Raw genomic sequence first — 22640 nt, forward strand, 5'->3', positions numbered from 1 at the left:
CATTATTTATGTTTGACATCTCCTGGCCTGTGGATCCTATAGTACAGACTCAGAACAAACTGTACAAATATAAAATATCTACAGTAGCGATGTCACAATTATAAATTTTCTTGGTATGAATGTGTAAAATCAAATATAGTCAAACATTATACTGCAAAAACTCAAAATCTTACCAAGAATATTTGTCTTATTGACTTACTGACGCATCACATAAAAAGTTGCTTGTTTTTTAGACACTTTTTACTTCTTTCAAGCAGATTTTCACTTGAAATAAGTAGAAAAATCTGATAGTGGAGCAAGTTTTTCTTTCTTATTACAAGCACAAAAAACAAAAAAGTGAAATGATCTAAAAACAAGTTAATTTTTAGGTGATGAGTCTTATTTTAAGTGGAAAGAGGTTAGTTTTGACTAGAAATGAGACATTTTGACAAGAAATAAGACAAATATTCTTGGAAAGATTTTGAGTTTTTACAGTGTACTCATTGTTTATACAAAATATTTGAAGTATCTATTAATATATGACATCTATACAGTACCACATGTTTACGTTTATTTTAACCTTTTTTTGGTTTGGTTTGGGGGGTTTTTTTCAATACAAATGACACACTAACATTTAAATTCCTACCAATTCCATGTTATGTTAGTTAAATGGACCGGTATCTGTGCATTTACCTTTATTTTGGCTGCACATCTTTTTTGGGAATTTTTGGGTATTTAGGAATCTTTACAATTAATTAATTAATTGTGGAGTTTAATATCACGATTAATAGTGAAAACAAGTAATGGTGACATCCCTATAATCTACAGTTTTCACAAAGCAACTGAGTCAGTCTTCTGAGTGAAATGAGCAGCTTCCTCCAGCTCTCTGCTGTTAATCTGCTGTGGTTTAATGTCACAGTGAAGCTGTTTTATAGAGACCCAGTCCACAGCTTTCATCTCATCTCAGCTACAGGTGATCACAGATTACAGGCTGAGAGTCGAGGAAACAACGTGAGCCTGCAAGGCATCGCTCTGCACAAAGCACCACAATCATAACAGCACAGACTGAGACGACTGCAACAACACAACACAACACAACACAACACAACACTGGCTGCTTCCATTCACGCACACAAAGCACTGAATTATTGACGACAGTGTTTCCATCAATGGGAGCGAAGCAGCTGGTCTGTTGCTAAGTGGAGAGAAGGAAGTCTGAACTGTGAACGTGCTGCTGCCTGAACGATCGGTGTGTGTCACGGTGCACGGACCAACACCGACTTCCTCCTCTTTGCAGCTTAAATGAGAATTCCGGTCATTTTTGACCCCTAAATCGTTGTCCTGATGGTCGCCCAGTGTCGGTTGGAGCAAAAAACGCCACTAAAATTGATGCAGGCAAACCGGAGTTACCATGGCTACCCAGCGCTAGGGATAGCAACAACGCTAACCTATGGAGGCAGTTTCTACTCTACACTATATGAGTTCAGTGGTGTCTCTAAGGATTCCAGTCATGTACCAGAGATACTGTATTTGATTGTTTTCTGAGTGTTTGTTGTGGTTGAAAGAATTGTCCCCATGGGTTAGCGTTGTGGCTATCCCTAGCGCTGGGTAGCCATGGTAACTCCGGTTTGCCTGCATCAATTTTAGTGGCGTTTTTTGCTCCAACCAACACTGGGTGACCATCAGGACAATGATTTAGGGGTCAATAATGGCCGGAATTCTCCTTTAAGTTGCATGAAAGCAGCTCTAGTTCCTGATGAAACATGAGCACTGCAAAAATTCAAAATCTTACCAAGAATATTTGTCTTATTTCTAGTCAAAATGTCATTTCTAGTAAAAATAAATCTATACTTAAAATAAGACTCATCACATTAAAAAGTAGCTTGTTTTTAGACACTTAAAGCAAATTTTCCACTTAAAATAAGTAGAAAAATCTGACAGTGGAGCAAGTTTTTCTTTCTTATTACAAGCACAAAAGACTTGCTTTCACTGGCAGATTTTTCGACTTATTCTAAGTGGAAAATTTGCTTGAAAAAAGTGTAAATGATCCAAAAACAAGTTCATTTTTAGGTGATGAGTCTTATTTTAAGTGGAAAGAGTTTAGTTTTGACTAGAAATTAGACATTTTGACAAGAAATAAGACAAATATTCTTGGAAAGATTTTGAGTTTTTGCAGCTCATCAGGGACGGTGGATCTGAGTGGATCTCTGCAGGATCTAAGCGGTGATGTGATGTGATGTGATGTGATGTGATGTGATGTGATGTGATGTGATGTGATGTGATGTGATGTGATGTGATGTGATGTGGGTGCCGCCGAGCCGCCATCCGAGGTCAAAACAGAGTTTACTGCAGCACGAAGAAGGCGAAACTTTCAGTTTACCGGTTTGTCCACATACCAGCCCTCATCCCATCCAGGGTCCGGGGCTCTGGAGAGTGGGAGGGAGATCCTCAACACAAGATACTAAACAAAAAAAAAAAAAAAGCGTACAAAGGGTGTGACCTTAAAACCAGGGTGAGGAGGCGTCGCCCCCGTCTGCAGGCGAACAGCAGTAAATCTCCTCTATAAAAGGTTCAAACTCAGAGACAGAATGAAAACCAGAGACAATCAGGACATGATGAGGAACAGAAACTCACTGCAGCAGCACGGCAATCAGTGGGTTTCCTGCTGGATTCTCAGTTTCCTAAACTTAAAGAGTTGGACATCACATCAGGTCTAAATACTCAAAAATAAATAAATAAAAACCACACCGCAAAAACTCAAAATCTTACCAAGAATATTTGTCTTATTTCTAGTCAAAAATGTAATTTCGAGTCAAAACAAATCTCATTGTACTTAAAATAAGACTCCTCACATTAAAAAGTAGCTTGTTTTTAGACACTTTTTGCTTATTTCTAGCATATTTTCACTTGAAATAAGTAGAAAAAATCTGATAGTGAGTAGTCAAGTTTTTCTTCCTTATTATAAGCACAAAAACTTGCTTTCACTGGCAGATTTTTCTACTTATTTCAAGTGAAAATGAGTTTGAATCAAGTGAAAATTATCTAAAAACAAGTAAAGTTTTAGGTGATGAGTCTTATGTAAGTGGAAAGAGATTAGTTTTGACTAGAAATCGGACATTTTGACAAGAAATAAGACAAATATTCTTGGAAAGATTTTGAGTTTTTGCAGTGCAACAGGTGAAGAAGGTAAAATGTCAAAACAGTAGAAGTAGTAAAATAAAAAGTTACAAGTTTCCAGATGCGATCGGCTCCATGTTGTAAAGGAGAGCACACACACACGCACGCACCGCCGCACTGCTGTCAACTGTTTCCACTGATAACAGGAGATAAAGATGGTGTGTGGTGTTAAAGTTTGCTGAACCGGCCGCGTGGCTTCTATACGAACCGCAACAAACACATCGCTCAATTATAGGTTGATACTTGTTGTTTACAGGGACTCAGAGAACTGGTTCTGGGACTTCGTCTGGTTGAAGTGTGGGAAACATAAACATGAGGTACAATAAGTTTAGACTAAACTTCATGTGTCGCTGCCATCGTCAACGTGCCGAGTCATGAAACAGAAACTAAAACCTACACTGCAAAAACCCCAAATCTTACCAAGAATATTTGTCTTATTTCTAGTCAAAACAAATCTAATTCTACTTAGAATGAGACTAATCACATTAAAAAGTAGCTTGTTTTTAGACACTTTTTTTTTTTTTTACTTCTTTTAAGCAGATTTTCACTTGAAATAAGTAGAAAAATCTGATAGTGGAGCAAGTTTTTCTTTCTTACAACAAGCACAAAAAAGTAAAAACCTGCTTTCACTGGCAGATTTTTCTACTTATTTCAATTGAAAATTTGTTTGAAACAAGTGAAAATGATCTAAAAACAAGTTCATTTTTAGGTGATGAGTCTTATTTTAAGCGGAAAGAGATTAGTTTTGACTAGAAATGAGACATTTTGACAAGAAATAAGACAAATATTCTTGGAAAGATTTAGAGTTTTTGCAGTGTAAAGGTGGATGCACGGATGGAGGGATAGATAGAAGTCTTTACAAGCAGTAAAGAGTGAAAGATGAAAACAAGTGGGAACGTTGGAGCGGAGGATCGGAGGCGAGAGATGAGGAAAGATTTAATTAAGGAGGAGAAGGCAAGCAGAGAGCAACACTAATGATCTGAGACACGGTGATAATTACTGGATGTGTGTTTTTCCTGTTGCCACATGCCTGAGAGAGAGGGGGGGGGGGATCTTAAATCCAGGTGGCACCATCCTCCCTCCCTCCCTCCCTCCCTCATCTTCTCCCTTTCTTACATTCCTCGTTTTTCCACTCCATTTCCCCTCTCCCCTCCCCTCCTTTCTTTTTTTTTTCTTTTTACTACACTGCAAAAACTCAATATCTTACCAAGAAAATTTGTCTTATTTCCAGTCAAAACAAATCTCAATATACTTAAAAATAAGACTCATCACATTAAAAGTAGCTTGTTTTTAGACACTTTTTTTTTCTTTTTTCTTTCAAGCAGATTTTCACTTAAAATAATCTGATAGTGGAGCAAGTTTTTCTTTCTTATTACAAGCACAAAAAAACTTGCTACACTGGCAGATTTTTCTACTTATTTCAAGTGAAAATTAGTTTGAAACAAGTGAAAATGATCTAAAAACAAGTTAATTTTTAGGTGATGAGTCTTATTTTAAGTGGCAAGAGTTTAGTTTTGACTAGAAATGAGACATTTTGACAAGAAATAAGACAAATATTCTTGGAAAGATTTTGACTTTTTGCAGTGTACCTCCGCCTCTGCTGCTGCTGCTGCTGCTCGCTGTTCAAAAGCAGGAGGAGAGATGAGGAGAGATTTGTGAGGGTGGAGCTGGACAGGATACGTGAAAGAGAGGAGGAGAGAGGGAGAGAGGGAGGAGGGAGAGAGGGAGGGAGAGAGGGAGGGGCTGAGAAAGAGAGTTCAAGCGAGGACAGTGTCCTCACAACACCTCGCTGCCTCGCTCGGCTCCATTCAGCCTCGTATAGGAAGACACACACACACACACACACACACAAAAACTCAACAGACTACTGTAGCTGCGTCCTCTGGCACGCAAACACACGCACATTCTTGCGCATTCACACACACACACACACACACAGAGTTCATAAAGTTCACAATATGCAAATGCACACACCCACATACAACGATAGTGATGAATGGTGGCGGGAAAGGAGAGGAAGGAGAGATGAGACACAGTAGATCTCTGTCATACACTTTATGATTATTACTAAACCATTATAGAATGAGCTGCTATCGAACCAGCTGCTTTGGCATTTCAAACCACACACACACACACATGCACAGATGCACACTTGCTTGCACACTTGCACACACACGTTAACACAGATTTTCTCCCTCTCCGTCCAGTTGGCTTCACTATGGGACCGGTTCTTGGTCGTGTTGCCAGAGACACGCGGTCATTTCCTGCAGTTTCCTTCCCCCCGTCAGCTCTCAGCCCGTCTGCAGGCCGAGCCACTGACAAACAAAAGAAAACAGGTCACTGACACATCCTGTCAGACCGGACCGGACCGGACTAAACCGGACTGGACCGGATTGAACCAAACTGCACCTGAGCAGCAGGTTAACAAACCGAAAGTTCAAACTCAAAGTAGATACTGTATACACCGATCACAGAGAGGAAGGGGGCCAGACGAGTCGACACCGAGATGTAGAAACTCTTCATCCAAATAAAAAAAAAACAGCAGCTTGTGCTTGTGCAAAAGTTGATTTTGTTGCCTAGGAGCCACACGAGAGGAATCTAATACGCTGAAATGATTGCAGTTGGAGAGTTTAGGCAATCTGTCTTGAAGACAGCTGAATGTGGAGCGTTATGAAATTATTATTAATGGTGGTGGATCGATCCGCCCAACAACAGCTTCAGCTTCAGTTTATCTGTGTTGCAGCTCATAGGATCATGAGGATCAACATGAAGGTAAAAACATAAAACACAGAAACATGTAGTGACATAAACACGCGTCAGTATAAAGAACAATATACAGTAAATAGCATGTGCATTGACTGTGATCATATAAGAAATATGAAATATAAGAACGTTATCACTGCAAAAACTCAAAATCTTAACAAGAATATTTGTCTTATTTCTAGTCAAAACAAATCTCATTCTACTTAAAATAAGACTCATCACATTAAAAGCAGCTTGTTTTTAGACACTTTTTACTTCTTTCAAGCAGATTTTCACTTGAAATAAGTAGAAAAATCTGATAGTGGAGCAAGTTTTTCTTTCTTATTAATAAAAGCACAAAAAACTTGCTTTCACTGGCAGATTTTTCTACTTATTTCAAGTGAAAAGTAAATTTTTGGGTGTTGACGATGAGTCTTATTTCAAGTGGAAAGAGATTAGTTTTGACTAGAAATGAGACATTTAGACTAGAAATAAGACAAATATTCTTGGAAAGATTTTGAGTTTTTGCAGTGATGGCACTGAATAAGATAAAAATCCAAGATAACACTGATAAGAACACAGTGGTCAAGTGTAAAGTGCATCGGTCTCACGAGGAGGAGAGTAAAGTACTAACAACTTTAGACACTGAGGACAGAGCAGTGGCCGATACAGACTGAAACAACAAGAAGAAGAAGCTGCACTGAGCCGCCGCACTGCAAAAACTGAGAAACCAAGAATATTTGTCTTATTTCTTGTCAAAATGTCTAATTTCTAGTCAAAACTAATCTCTTTTCGCTTAAAATAAGACTCATCACCTAAAAATGAACTTGTTTTTAGATCATTTTCACTTGTTTCAAACGAATTTTCACTTGAAATAAGTAGAAAAGTCTGCCAGTGAAAGCAAGTTTTTTTTGTGCTTGTAATAAGAAAGAAAAACTTGCTCCACTGTCAGATTTTTCTACTTATTTCAAGTGAAAATCTGCTTGAAAGAAGTAAAAAGTGTCTAAAAACAAGCTACTTTTTATGTGATGAGTCTTATTTTAAGTAGAATGAGATTTGTTTTGACTAGAAATAAGACAAATATTCTTGGTAAGATATTGGAGTTTTTCCCGTGCGTTGCCTCATCAGGTCAGACCAATGTGGAATATGAATCTATCGTATGAAAACCCTACACACACACACACACACACACAGCAGGTGGGACACACACACACACACACAGTGGTTTGCTGCTCAGCAGGTGAAGCGTCTCTTGGCGACCGGCAGCTGCTTTAACAGCGAGTCGAGTCGTGACCTCGTCCACACGTGAGCGTTCATACGATGCTTTCATTATCACAACCGAGCCGTCTTCACAAAGAGGAGCCAGGATTAAAACTAAAATCATTTCTTAATCCATTTACAAACGGAGAGCTGTCAACCTGTCGCCTTAAACCAACAGCAGACAGACAACACGCCACCTGAGCATCCTGCTGCTGACAGCTCACCGGATGTCTGACCAGATGTCTGTTAATGTGTTCAACAGTTCATCAAGAGGAAGATGAAATGATCTCCAAAAGACATAAAGTTCAACATGAAACACTCTTTTTATCAATATTTTAAAGCAGAAGTAAGCGATCCGGTCGTTTTGGCTAATGCTGCGTTCCAGGCAGGCTTTTGAAACCGTAAATTACAGCTTCAAGTCACGACTTACGACTTTGTAGCGTTCCAGGCAACCCACTCGTGTTTCTCCGACCTGTTTTACCTGTGAAAGTCACTATAACGGCCACTCGTAACTTCTGACCCGTGAACTCGGAAAAACACGAGTTACGGGCTGCCTTGAACGCACCATAACGTCTTGTCAGCCGATGGAGTTAGCAGCCCCCGCCCTCGTCATGGATCTATTGGTCCTCGTCCCTACGTCACCACATTCAGGCGCATCCCTTGGCTGCACACACAGAGAGGACTGCCCCTTTATGCCGTTCTCTCTCCTCATTGGATAAAGGTTGTAGGATACAAGGAAAGTTTTCTCCTGGGCTCAGAGCAGAGCAGAGTGACTGACAGAACCGTGTTTCAGACCAAACACTCTATAGAAGTGATTGCTGTCGGAAGATACAACTATTTAAGACTTATATTAACACAAAAATATCGCTTACTTCTGCTTTAATCAATATCAGTGTATTATTTTAGTTTTCTACAGTTTCAGAGTGAATAAAAATATTATTTATAAAGTTTAAAGACCCACTCCCGTGAAAATCGTGTTTTTTGAGCTTTTCACATGTTCCTGTGGCATTTTTCTTGTGTTAGAGCACTTATCAGCAGAGAAGGAAGTGCAAAATTGCATTTCAGAGTTTTTCAAACTGCTGTGAACCAATGGCAGACGCGAACTGGCAGTTTCAGGAAGACTGGAGTTGAGGGTGTCACAGCTCCAGGGGAGGGCACTAGTGCTACAAGCTCCCGCCCCGCTCTGCATCTGGCTCAGAGGTGAAAGCCTTCACAGCTCGGTGTAGCTGTCAAGGTATAATAGGTATAGCTCACCTGGTAGAGCAGCTTGCACTGTGAGCAAGGACTATGCTCCAGTCTGGGATCGAATCCCAGTGTGGAGTTTTACGCTAAACGCGCTGAATCTGTAATTGTACAATGTCCAGCTGTCAGCAAGCGAGGAGGTGGCTGGGCGGGTGCAGAGCAGCGCAGTCTCCGCCCACCCCCCAGAGGTACATTGCTAATGTGCATGGCTAATGAGCTGGTTTTAAAATGGCCGAAAAGGGTCGCGGGAGTGGGACTTTAAAGCAGAAGTAAGGTGAATGTTTGTGTTAATATAAGTCTTAAATAGTTGCATCTTCCGACAGCAATCACTTTTTTTTTGTAGAAAAATTTACCATTTACCAATTCCATGTTATGTTAGTTAAATGGACCAGTATCTGAGCATTTACCTTTATTTTGGCTGCACATCTACTGATATGGTTTCGACATCATCTTTTTGGGGAATTTTGGGGTATTTAGGAATCTTTGCGATTAATTAAAGCAGAAGTAAGGTGAATGTTAGTGTTAATATAAGTCTTAAATAGTTGTATCTTCCGACAGCAATCACTTCTATAGAGTGTTTGGTCTGAAACACGGGTCTGTCAGTCACTCTGCTCTGCTCTGAGCCCAGGAGAAAACTTTTCTCGTATCCTACAACCTTTATCCAATGAGGAGAGAGAACGGCATAAAGGGGCAGTCCTCTCTGTGTGTGCAGCCAAGGGATGCGCCTGAATGTGGTGACGTAGGGACGAGGGCGGGGACTGCTAACTCCATCTGCTGACAGGAAGTTAGTTAGTCAAAACCACCGGATCGCTTACTTCTGCTTTAAAGTGAAAAGTGAATGTGTCGTCTGTAACTTTATGTCTTTTGGATCATTTCAACTTCCACTTGATGAACTGTTTAACACATTAACAGTTCTGTATGTGCAATTCACAAAGCACATAATCCTCTGTTTAGTCGCGACTGTTTATTCAACCTAAGGCGGCGTTAGTTAGAAATACTGTTTGCAGTGTTGTTACCCAGGTGCAACACATGAGGAGAGTTGGTGTGGTGTGTTGGTGTAGTTAGTGTGACACATGAAAACACGAACAAATGAAGCAGAAAGACTCACTGGCAGCTTTGATGAAGCTCCTCTGGTACTGGTAGGTCATGAGAGGAGCGGGCAGCACCCTGCAAACACACAGCACAGTTTTACAGTTGTCTGCTTTACACACATCACACACAGTCTAAACCAATGGTTGTCAAAGTGAGGTCCGGGGACCCACAAGGGTCAAAAGGGGTCCCCAACTTTTTCTCGAAATTTTACCACTTTTTTCGGGAATTTTTAATGTTTTTGTTTGGTTTTTTTTAGAAATTTTACCACATTTTTTCTAGATTTGTTTTTTATTAACTTTATTTTTGAGAAAATGTAGGCCTACCATAGCCTGACGAGCCAGACCAGGGTTTCCCGCAGCGCTTTCCTGTTAAGGCGGCCGCCTTAACAACAAAGAGCTGCCGCCTAAACAAACGCCGTAAAAAAAAAAAAAATGTAGCGATATATTATTTACCAGTTTTTTCAAGATTTTTGAAAACTTTTTTTTTTTTTTTAGTCTTTTTACCAATTTTTCCTAGATTTTTTTAATTTTTTTAAATTTTATTTTAGAATTTTTTACGGAAGCCCTAAAGGGCCAAGTCCGTATACATTTTTTTATTATCGTTTTCTCGTGATAACGACTTATTATTTCGTTATCTCGAGATAACAAAGTCTGTTTTCTCGTGATAACGAATTAATTTATTTCGTTATCTCGAGATAACAAAGACCGTTTTCTCGTGATAATGAAATAATCATAGAATGTGTGGTTGACATGGTTGCCTAGCAACATGTTTCCCCAGTGCAACCGCTTCTGCTTACGGGGAAGTAGCAGCTGGTTAGCCGCTGTATGTTCGTAGCAGGGGGCTACTACGTATTAACTGACTCGCCGCTCTGTGTGTGTGTGTCGCGGTGATAATTTAACCGTGAAAAGTAGGCTACAACACACACAACATAGCGTTACAGCCGCAGTGTTGTGAGTGAGTCATGTCGGGACAACCAGGCTTCATGAACCCGCTTCACAGACCCTGGTGCTTGGCCGCCGCCGCCGCCGCCGCCGCCGCCGCCGCCGCTCCTCTAGTGGCGGCCGGGCACCGGGGTCTGTGAAGCGGATTCATGAAGCCTGGTTGTCCCGAGTCCCGACATGATTCACTCACAACACTGCGACTGTAACGCTATGTTGTTACAACACACACAACATAACGTTACAGCCGCAGTGTTGTGAGTGAATCATGTCGGGACCAGAGCGATTGCTGGTCTGGACAACCAGGCTTCATGAAGCCGCTCCACAGACCCCGGTGCCCGGCCGTAGGTGGCTCACACACCCAGGGAAGGACATCCTGGCAGTTAAGAGGAGAAACTTTCTGCTTCTTGTTGTTGTTAAGTTTAGGAGCAGCGCAGCGGCTCGCGGCTCTGTTCACTTCATACACTGAGAATGGAGTCAGTGTATTAGTGAACAGAGCTGCAGCCGCGAGCCGCTGCGCTGCTCCTAAACTAGAAGCAGAAAGTTTCTCCTCTTAACTATGCTGCCAGTATGGCCTTCCCTGGGTGTGTGAGCCCGGCCGCCCCCGCCGCCGCTGCTGCTCACAACACTGCGGCTGTAACGCTATGTTGTGTGTGTTGTAGCCTACTTTTCACGGTTAAATTATCACCGCGACACACACACAGAGCGGCGAGTCAGTTAATACGTAGTAGCCCCCTGCTACGAACATACAGCGGCTAACCAGCTGCTACTTCCCCGTAAGCAGAAGCGGTTGCACTGGGGAAACATGTTGCTAGGCAACCATGTCAACCACACATTCTATGATTATTTCATTATCACGAGAAAACGGTCTTTGTTATCTCGAGATAACGAAATAAATTAATTCGTTATCACGAGAAAACAGACTTTGTTATCTCGAGATAACGAAATAATAAGTCGTTATCACGAGAAAACGATAATAAAAAAATTTATACGGACTTGGCCCTTTAGGGCTTCCGTAATTTTTATCACTTTTTTCTAGATTTTTTATTTTTATTTTTATTTTTTAGAATTTTTAGCCTGTGCATATTCTCATTTGTCCAGGTCATAGTATCTCAAAGGAGGTTAAATCGAAAGCAACTGGACTTAATTTTTACCACTTTTTTTTTTTAGAAATGTTTAAACGTTTTTTGGAGAAATTTTACCATTTTTTTTTTCCAAAAATGTCTCTACAATATTTCCAAAAATTCACGCCATTGGCCCTAATTTGAACGCACACTGACTAAAAAAAAGGAACACGCTTCAAAATGTTGTCCAGTGGGGGTCTGTGATCTATTTTGTGTCACTTTAGAGGTTCTTGATGTAAAACTGTTTGAGAGGCAGTGATGTAAACAGCGGTGAGTGGACTCTGCTCTCTCTGCAGCGGTGGGAGCTCTAGCAGCTGGACGTCGGCTCGGCGCTCTGCTGCTGCGAGGGCGAGCCGTGTGTGTGTGTACGGGGCTTTATAGGTGTGAATCTGCCCATTTACTGTGCTGCTCACATATAATCTTATCCACATGTGAATGTTTGTGTGTCCGTGTGCAGTGTAGATTCATTCAGTTACAGCAAACTGAGCACAGCTGGAGCTCCCCCTACTCCCCTCCTTTTATCCCTGCACGACTTCCCGTTGCCTCGTTCCCTCGTTACCGAGTCTTCAGACGCTCCTGAGGAAATGTGATGTAAATGTCAGGAGGCCAGCGGCTACAGCTACAGCTACAGCTACAGCTACAGCTACGACCGCTGCAGCAGAGAACTGAAGATCTGAGAGAGCAACTCCTCGTTTTTTTAAAATAAAAATCAATACAATGCAAAAACTCAAATATCTTACCATGAATATTTGTCTTATTTCTAGTCAAAACAAATCTCATTATGCTTAAAACAAGACTCATCACATTAAAAAGCAGCTTGTTTTTAGACACTTTTCAATTCTTTCAAGCAGATTTTCACTTGAAATAAGTAGAAAAATATGACAGTGGAGCAAGTTTTTCCTGCTTTCACTGGCAGATTTTTCTACTTATTTCAAGTGAAAATTTGTTTCAAACAAGTGAGAATGATCTAAAAACAAGTTGATTTTTATAGGTGATGAGTCTTATTTTAAGTGGAAAGAGATTAGTTTTGACTAGAAGAAGATAAGACAAATATTCTTGGAAAGATTTTGAGTTTTTGCAGTGTAAAACAGGTTTAACAAGCAAATACAGCAAACACTGCATGAATAATAAAAGGGGGCAATTAACAATCCAGGGCTGGAGATACAAGCTGAGGCACAAGAGAATGAAAAGAGCAGGAAGGTGCAGTCATTCAGAGACATGACGAGTCCTGATGCACTGGGATCAAAACTAAACTCTCTTTAAAGGGATAACAGCATTTTTTTTAAAGTGGGGTTGTATGATCTACAAATCAATCAACTTCATTCCACTTCTAAAACATGCAGAACAAGTTGGTGAAGCTACATCATGAACGCTGTGAAGCTACGAATAATGGCGTCCGTGTGGCGACGCGGCGACTATCGTCCCTCGCCATGAAAATACGTTTGGCCTTTTGATGGCTTTAATGAACTCGTATCATCATGAAATCTGATACACAGGTCCAGGGTGGAGACCTCTTCCATCTGAGTTTTTATTTGGACCTAACCAACTGCTGATCGGCGGCGCTAACCCTGGGCGGAGGGATACGTGAGTTGGTTAGGTCCAAATAAAAACTGTTTTTCCTGCACTTTGAAGGGCTGGAAAAAATTATATTATAGAGAACAATGGAACTGTGTATTTTTTTTCAGGTAAAACCTCTTTTAGGCCGTGAAAATAGGCCGTTTCTTTGGGTCTGTTCACAACAATGTATGTTGTAAATCTCTGGGCAGGGCTATTATGGGCTGGCGTTGCTAACGGGAGGAGTGCAGAGAGTCTTCTACTGCAATTAAAGTACTTAGGGGCTATTTGGAGATCATACAACCCCACTTTAAAAAAAATGATACTATCCCTTTAATGCCTCAAACACCGAAACAACTTGATGACAACGTGCATCAGATCTGCTGTCGTTGTCGTTGTTGTTGTCGTTTGAGCCTTTTCACACAAACCTGAGATAGTGCTTAATGGCGCTGGTGATCGTCTTAATCTCCCACTCCGGGTTTTCCAGCTCCACGTCTGCACACGTCTTCGGATCTGAAAACAAACACAGAGTTGTGACTGAATGTGATTTATGTAGTATATATGTACAGTATATAACATGTTTACAAGGATATTTATGTAGTATATATATATGTTTTATATATTTGTATGTGGGTCAGTGACAAACAAGGGTTGGCAAGATGCACAATTCAGAAATATCTTAAAAATTGGATTAAACCATGTTTTCTATATTTGAGTGTAGATTTATTTTCCTGTATACAGTCAGATTTTTATGAAAAATAGCAGTTACACCACTTCCATCATGTCACTGACCCATGTAGTATTTACATATGCTATATATGTATATGGATGTGTATGTAATGTATGTATATTATATATTTATATGGACATTTGTGCAATAATATAAAAATATATGAACTGTGATGAGTTAAAAAGGGGAAAGATTTCTTTCTTTTTTTAATTGTATAATTCTTCCTACTCACTTTTTGAAATTGTGTGTAGGTACAGTATACTATGATTTGAAGATACTTTTTTAAATTTTAGACATGTTTGAAATAAATTCATTAATTCATTCATTAATAAATGAGTATTTACCCATGGCCTGGCCCAGTAGTTTCTGCACTCTGGAGTTGACGCCGACGATTCTGTACAAGCCCTGCTCATCGATACCTGCAGAGGAGGAGGAGGAGGAGGAAGATTACACATCAGTCTGATTTAATTCAAGTCATTTAAACATTTACATTAACATTTATTATTCACTGTTTTTTCAACATGTTTATTTATATTTATTTCCATACATGTCGCCCATGTAAAAACAATAATCCTGGCAGCTGAGAGACACAGAGCAGAGGCGTCATTACACACCATCTAAATGTAAATGTGTTTGCAGAGGAGGACTGAGCCGTAATGGAGGCAGCAGATCAACCAACACTGTGACATTTCAGAGGAGTGTGTGTGTGTGTGTGTGTGTGTTTAGATCCTGCAGACGACCTTTGACCCCCTGTCATTTCAAACCAGCCTTTCTGCACTAAACTGTATTTTTCCTACCACTCACACACCTCAACACAACACCTACACGTTTTTATCTATTGAGACTCTTTAGATTTATAAAACATAAATACAAACTTATCATATTATATTACATACTTACATATTATATCATATATATATTATATAACTTATCATATTAAAACTGTTAATTGTGATTATTGTAACAGATTTCATACAACTAGTTACTAACATTTGTGAATGAGTTCAGTGCTGATCAATCAACTTTTGTGAGTTTATCACAAACTCACTGATGTCATGTATGTAAATATTATTCAGTTTTACACTGAATGTCATTGTAGGATTTAAAGGGATAGTTCAACATTTTGGCAAATTGGCCCATTGCCATAATCCCTATAGTCATAGCAGTAGGTTCGTTACCTTTAATTGTCGGTGCAAGCTGTTTTTAGAACGGTGGAGCAGAGCCGTAAGCTGCTCAGAGCTACGCTACGGAGGCTCATTATGGGATTTCTTGCATAGTTTCCCTCATCAAACTCATCAAATACACAATCCAACAACTCCACAACGCTCTGGTGGACAAGTTGTGAGCTGCACATTCACCACGCTATGAGATAATAACACAACGTTACCACACAGAGTTGTTTTAGAGGGAAATACAGAGACTGTTGATGAAAAACTGTCCCTGAAGGCAACGTGCATCAGTGGTTTTGCATGAATTTGTCCACCAGAGCGTTGTGGAGTTGTTGGATTGTGTATTTGATGAGTTTGATGAGGGAAACCAAAGAAATCCCATAATGAGCCTCCGTAGCATAGCTCTGAGCAGCTCACGGCTCTGCTCCGCCGTTCTAAAAACAGCTTGCACCGACAATTAAAGGTAACAAACCTACTGCTATGACTATAGGGATTATGGCAATGGGCCAATTTGCCAAAATGTTGAACCATCCCTTTAAAGCTGCAAGGCCTCGACTTCTGTCTCTTTTAGTCTCATTTAACATATATGAGAAATGTTACATGGGAGGAAAAGGTTGAACTCTTAAATTCAACTCTAAAACTGATGTAAACTATGACGAGTTGCTGAGGAGAGTTTGTCTTCTGGTTTAATAGACGCTGACGGCTAATGATTTACATTTTATATTTGGTTTTATATTAAACATGCATGGTGCTGCAAAAAAATCTGATGTTTTCTAAAATATGAATCTCATGAGTTACAGTCTTTTTTCTTTATTAATCATTTGGTTTAGAAAATCTGACATATATAGATACATAGTGAATAGAAATTCTGTTAGAATAATCCTCAGATATCCTGAATATGTGATTATATTACGTATATGAACACATGAAACAACTCCACCAGTGCTCTAATATAACAACGTGCAGCTGGTACCTCGAGTCTCCACGGCGTAGATGAACTTCTTCATCACGTTGAAGCCGATGACGTCGAGCTGAGCCACTGAGGAGAGAGAGAAGAGAGAGAAGAGAGAGATCACAGAGGAATGAGTCAGAGTCAGAAGATGAAGAAAAGAAAAAAAATCTTCATTTTATATTTAGTTTGATTTGAAAAACAGAATAATCAAATGATTTGTAAATGGGTTAAATTGGAAATAATGCACTGTGGATGTGTTTCTACGCTGCCACGGCGACTAACAGAGTGAATGAGACTTACGGCCTTCAGCCTGGTTGTCTCGGTTCAGATTGTAAACCTGCAAAACAGAAAAACAAAAAACACACACAAACTCCCTATTAATCATGTTATTTAAAGCTGAGACGGAGGCTAATGACAGGACAGAGACACATGAAGCTGCTGCTGTTATTACTCTACATCCGTCATGAACGGACCGAGACACAACAACAACAGAGGTTGACGGATAAAATATATAGTGCACTGCAAAAACTCAACATCTTTCCAAGAATATTTGTCTTATTTCTTGTCAAAATGTCTCATTTCTTGTCAAAACTAATCTCTTTCCACTTAAAATAAGACTCATCACCTAAAAATTAACTTGTTTCTAGATCATTTTCACTTGTTTTTTTGTTTTTGCTTCTAATAAGAAAGAAAAATTTGCTCCACTGTCAGATTTTTCTACTTATTTCAAGTGAAAATCTGCTTGAAAGAAGTAAAAAAGTGTCTAAAAATAAGCTACTTTTTAATGTGACGAGTCTTATTTTAAATATAATGAGATTTGTTTTGACTAGAAATGACATTTTGACTAAAAATAAGACCAATATTCTTGGTAAGATATTTGATTTTTTGCAGTGTATGTGTGTTGACTTTATGGTCGTTATTATTATCTATAAATTTAACATGAAGATTCACATGAAAACACAGTGAAGTGTTGACGAGTGTGTTTCAGATGCAGCACAGTCACAGCTTATTGACTCTCAGTATTAAAGGGATAGTTCAACATTTTGGCAAACTGGCCCATTGCCTGGCATAATCCCTATAGTCATAGCAGTAGGTTCGTTACCTTTAATAGTAGAGGGAAATACAGAGACTGTTGATGAAAAACTGTCCCTGAAGGCAACACGCATCAGCTGGTTTTGCATGAATTTCCCTCTAAAACAACTCTGTGTGGTAACGTTGTGTTATTATCTCATAGCGTGGTGAATGTGCAGCTCACAACTTGTCCACCAGAGCGTTGTGGAGTTGTTGGATTGTGTATTTGATGAGTTTGATGAGGGAAACCAAGAAATCCCATAATGAGCCTCCGTAGCGTAGCTCTGAGGCTCACGGCTCTGCTCCGCCGTTCTAAAAATAGCTTGCACCGACAATTAAAGGTAACGAACCTACTGCTATGACTATAGGGGTTATGGTGATGGGCCAATTTGCCAAAATCTTGAACTATCCCTTTAAAAGAGAACCAGAGAGAGAGAGAACATCAGGAGCGTCCACGTCTTGTTCCAGCCTGCGGTGACTTTATGGACGTTAATTACATCTGCATGTTTGAATGTAGACATGAGGTGTCTGGACATGAACCAGCAGCACACACACACACACACACACACACACACACACACACACACACACACGTGAAGCCTCAGGGTGAGAAAGCTGCTGTAGATGAAGACGTGTTGGTACTGTAAGAGACCGGCTGTCAATCAAACGTCCTGGAAGAAACATAAAGACTGAAATGATCTGCAGGATAACGGCTCTGATCCGGTGTTTTCTATGGAGCTACGTTTGTGTCTTTATTATTCAATCCAAAAGAAAGTTGATTTAAACAAAAAAAGCTATTTTCAATCAAAGCAAACTTCACTTCAATCAAAAGCAAAACATTTCAATGAAAGAAAAAAGGGTTTGAATGCAAAAGACCCCTAAAAAATTGAATTTAAACCCTTTTTTTCTTTGAAAAGTTGATTAAACAAAAAAGCTATTTTCAATCAAATAATAACTCACTTCAATCGAAAAAAAACTTTTCAATCAAAGAAAAAAAGGGTTCAAATGCAATTTTGTGGGTCTCAAATATGTTTTTGCATTCAAATCCTGCTTTTTTTTTGATTGAAAAGGTTTTTTTGATTGAAATTAAGTTTGTTTTGATTGAAAATAGCTTTTTTTGTTTAAAGGGACAACAAGGGAGTTTTGGAAAAGCGAAGTGTTTCCACACTACATTTATGAGCCTCCGCACCGTGAAATTCTTTGACCGGCGCAAGACAGACTCATGTTTTCATTCATCAAGAATTAAAGTCAGAGGTTGGAAGACGATCACATACCGTCGTAGTTCCCACCATAAACGGAGATTCGGCGGCGTTATTCTCATGACTCGCCACAAAACCGAAAGTAAAGAAACGCTGGTCGGCTCGCCCAGCATTTCCACCACCACTAATAATAACAAAATAACCATAGAGACAAAACCATAGATTTATCTAAAATGGACCATTAACAAGTGGTAACGGAGATTCATCCACATTAAAGCAGAAGTAAGTGATATATTTGTGTTAATATAAGTCTTAAATAGTTATATCTTCCGACAGCAATCACTTCTATAGAGTGTTTGGTCTGAAACACGGGTCTGTCAGTCACTCTGCTCTGCTCTGAGCCCAGGAGAAAACTTTCCTTGTATCCTACAAGTTTTATCCAATGAGGAGAGAGAACGGCATAAAGGGGCAGTCCTCTCTGTGTGTGCAGCCAAGGGATGCGCCTGAATGTGGTGACGTAGGGACGAGGACCAATAGATCCATGACGAGGGCGGGGGCTGCTAACTCCATCGGCTGACAAGACGTTATGGTGCGTTCAAGGCAACTCGTAACTCGTGTTTTTCCGACCTGTGAACTCGTACCAGTTCGATCTGGTACGAGTTCACGGGTCAGAAGTTACGAGTGGTCGTTATAGTGACTTTCACCGGTAAAACAGGTCAGAGAAACACGAGTGGGTTGCCTGGAACGCTACAAAGTCATAAGTCGTGACTTGAAGCTGTAATTTACGGTTTCAAAAGCCTGCCTGGAACGCAGCATTAGCCAAAACCACCGGATCGCTTACTTCTGCTTTAATATGAGACTTTTTTTGTTGTCGCGGAATTTTTCGTTCTGCCGCTGGAGAAACTCCTCGTTGTCCCTTTAAATCAACTTTTCTTTTGATTGAATAATAAAGACACAAATGTAGCTCCATAGATTCTCTCCTCCTCCTCCTCCTCCTCCTCCTCTTCATCACACTATGTTTCTCTCTATCTGCTCACTGCTGCTGGTCCAGTGGTGTTGTCAACAGGTTGTAGCAGCAGCAGCAGCAGCAGCAACATTGATTTTCTCCTCTTGGTTCATTGTTCTGAGGCTTAAAGTGGCTGAATTACCCTGTTTCACAAGAAAGACATTAGGGAGAACGGCTGTTTCTCCTCCTTTCACAATCCCATCCATCATCTCTCTGTGTGTCTATGTGTGTGTGTGTGTGTGTGTGTGTGTGTGTGTGTGTGTGTGTGTGTGTGTGTGTGTGTGTGTGTGTGTGTCTCACTCCAGCTGATTGGACACCACTGGTTTATTACAGCAGGTCACAAACCCTCAGTCAAACCAGATGCTACTAAATATTATTCTCATTTTATTTTATTTCATTCTTTTAGTTCTGTTTGTTTTTGCTCAGCGGACATGTCGTCTTCCTTCCTCCTCTCCTCCGTCATCATCATCTCTCTCTCTCTCTCTCTGTGTGTTTGTGTCGCCATCGGAGCGAGCGGTAACCGTGGTAACCTACCGGCTCTCTCCCGTCCATGGCCTCCATCCACAACCTGCGGTCTTCTTCTGACAGCGCCTGCATGGTGATCACGCCCGGCCTTCACACACACACAGAGAGAGAGAAAAGCCACATGAGCTTATCAAAATATCAAGGCCGGTTGCAAACACTGTCCGTTAACATGCAAATCTGCAATCACACACACACACACACACACAGCTTCTACTTCAGGCTTCAGTTTATAATCGGTTTAATAAATGATTCTTTTAAAAAGTCAGTGTGTTTCTCATCTTCAGCCTGCAGAGCTCACACTGACTCCAGACTAAAGTAGATGTTGTGTTATATTCATCTATCACAGGATCAATGACAGGTTTTTCTCCATAAAAGGATGAAAAGACGCTAGAAAGAGTTTTGAATAGAAATTTACACAATCTAATGAGGATTAGATAGATAGATAGATAGATAGATAGATAGATAGATAGATAGATAGATAGATAGATAGATGGATAGATGGATAGATGGATAGATGGATAGATGGATAGATAGATAGATAGATAGATAGATAGATAGATAGATAGATAGATAGATAGATAGATGGATAGATGGATAGATGGATAGATAGATAGATAGATAGATAGATAGATAGATAGATGGATAGATGGATAGATGGATAGATGGATAGATGGATAGATAGATAGATAGATAGATAGATAGATAGATGGATAGATGGATAGATGGATAGATGGATAGATGGATAGATGGATAGATAGATAGATAGATAGATAGATAGATAGATAGATAGATGGATAGATGGATAGATGGATAGATGGATAGATGGATAGATAGATAGATAGATAGATAGATAGATAGATAGATAGATAGATAGATAGATAGATGGATAGATGGATAGATGGATAGATAGATCGATAGATCGATAGATAGATAGATTGATAGAATGATAGATAGATAGATAGATAGATAGATAGATAGATGGATAGATGGATAGATGGATAGATGGATAGATAGATAGATAGATAGATAGATAGATAGAGAGAGAGATAGATAGATAGATAGAGAGATAGATGATAGATAGATAGATAGATAGATAGATAGATAGATAGATAGATAGATAGATAGATAGATAGATAGATAGATAGATAGATAGATGGATAGATGGATAGATGGATAGATGGATAGATGGATAGATAGATCGATAGATCGATAGATAGATAGATAGATAGAATGATAGATAGATAGATAGATAGATAGATAGATAGATAGATAGATAGATAGATAGATGGATAGATGGATAGATGGATAGATGGATAGATAGATAGATAGATAGATAGATAGATAGATAGATAGATAGATAGATAGATAGAGAGAGAGATAGATAGATAGATAGATAGATAGAGAGATAGATGATAGATAGATAGATAGATAGATAGATAGATAGATAGATAGATAGATAGATAGATAGATAGTAGATAGATAGAGAGATAGATAGATAGATAGATAGTAGATAGATAGATAGATAGAACGATAGATAGATAGATAGATAGAGAGATAGAGAGATAGATAGAACGATAGATAGATAGAGAGAGAGAGAAAGATAGATAGATAGAACGATAGATAGATAGATAGAACGATAGATAGATAGATAGATAGATAGAACGATAGATAGATAGATAGAACGATAGATAGATAGATAGAACGATAGATAGATAGAACGATAGATAGATAGAACGATAGATAGATAGAACGATAGATAGATAGATAGATAGATAGATAGATAGATAGATAGATAGATAGATAGATAGATAGATAGATAGATAGATAGATAGATAGATAGATAGATAGATAGATAGATAGAAAGAACAAACTATACATAATAAAACAGCAAAATATCAATAGCAAACAAAATGTAATGTACAAAAGTTTATACAACTAAGTGTTGATTTTAGTGCAAAGTCAAAAAAAAAGTGTGATGTGTGTAACTGTGTGTAGAAAATAAAGTGTGCAGTGACTGTAAGTTATGACCACACACACACACACACACACACACACACACACACACACACACACACACACACACACAGCGTCATCAGTCCCGTTGGTTTTCAGTTGCTCCTGTACAGTCGTTCACCTTCAGCTGTCATCACACACACACACACACACACACACACACACACACACACCTGAACACACAGTTCAGTGTCGTTCAATCGTGACACAACACCAGCAGCCAAACACACGCACACATACACACACACACACAGGTAGATACACACACACACTCATAAATCCAACCAATAATAAAAAAAAAAAGTACAGAAAAATATACACACCTTTAGTGGAAGGTGCACAAACACAAACACACCAACAAAGTCACACACACACACACACACAGACACACACACTTGTTGCTGTGAGTAAAAGCACAAGCGTGAGAGCAGGAAATAAACTTGTGTAATGATGACGAGGTGAGGAGCTGATTGGACGGTGGGAGGGAGAGGGAGGGGGGGAGGGGGGGTGTAGGAGCCTGAGGGACAAACACACACACACACACACACACACACACACACACACACACACACACACACACACACACACACAGATAGATCTCAACCCAACTGAGCAGCGCCCTCATGTGGATGCTACCTGTCATTACATCCTGGGCTTTTTCAGCACTTTTACATGTGACCACCTGTAACCTGTATACAACAACTGCCGGGCACCATTTGAGTTTTTATTTCAGTTCATCGTACACAATATTTTTGTGTATGTAATTTTGGTTTTAGTAGTACTTACATAATACAATTATGTAGCCTACATTTTGTGCAACATCTACACACTTCTGCTTGTGCAGCTGGGTGTGATGGGCATCGTGCA

General features: G+C 39.6%; 1 protein-coding gene across 2 annotated transcripts in view; it reads right to left on the reverse strand.

Annotated features, from left to right (window-relative positions):
• Window positions 1–22640, reverse strand: part of LOC146973992 (rho GTPase-activating protein 26-like) — a 161377-nt gene that overhangs the window by 42728 nt on the left and 96009 nt on the right. For both annotated transcript variants that reach the window (XM_085796984.1, XM_085796985.1), the window contains exons 11-16: window positions 19770–19848; window positions 16260–16296; window positions 15981–16046; window positions 14183–14257; window positions 13537–13621; window positions 9509–9567 (exon numbers count right to left, since the gene is read on the reverse strand). In XM_085796984.1, the coding sequence (XP_085653110.1) occupies window positions 9509–9567; window positions 13537–13621; window positions 14183–14257; window positions 15981–16046; window positions 16260–16296; window positions 19770–19848 (401 nt within the window). The remainder of the gene's footprint in view (window positions 1–9508; window positions 9568–13536; window positions 13622–14182; window positions 14258–15980; window positions 16047–16259; window positions 16297–19769; window positions 19849–22640) is intronic.

The sequence above is a fragment of the Trachurus japonicus genome, chromosome 14, assembly GCF_045865225.1.
Source record: "Trachurus japonicus isolate A0001 chromosome 14, Traja_1.0".
NCBI lineage: Eukaryota > Metazoa > Chordata > Actinopteri > Carangiformes > Carangidae > Trachurus > Trachurus japonicus.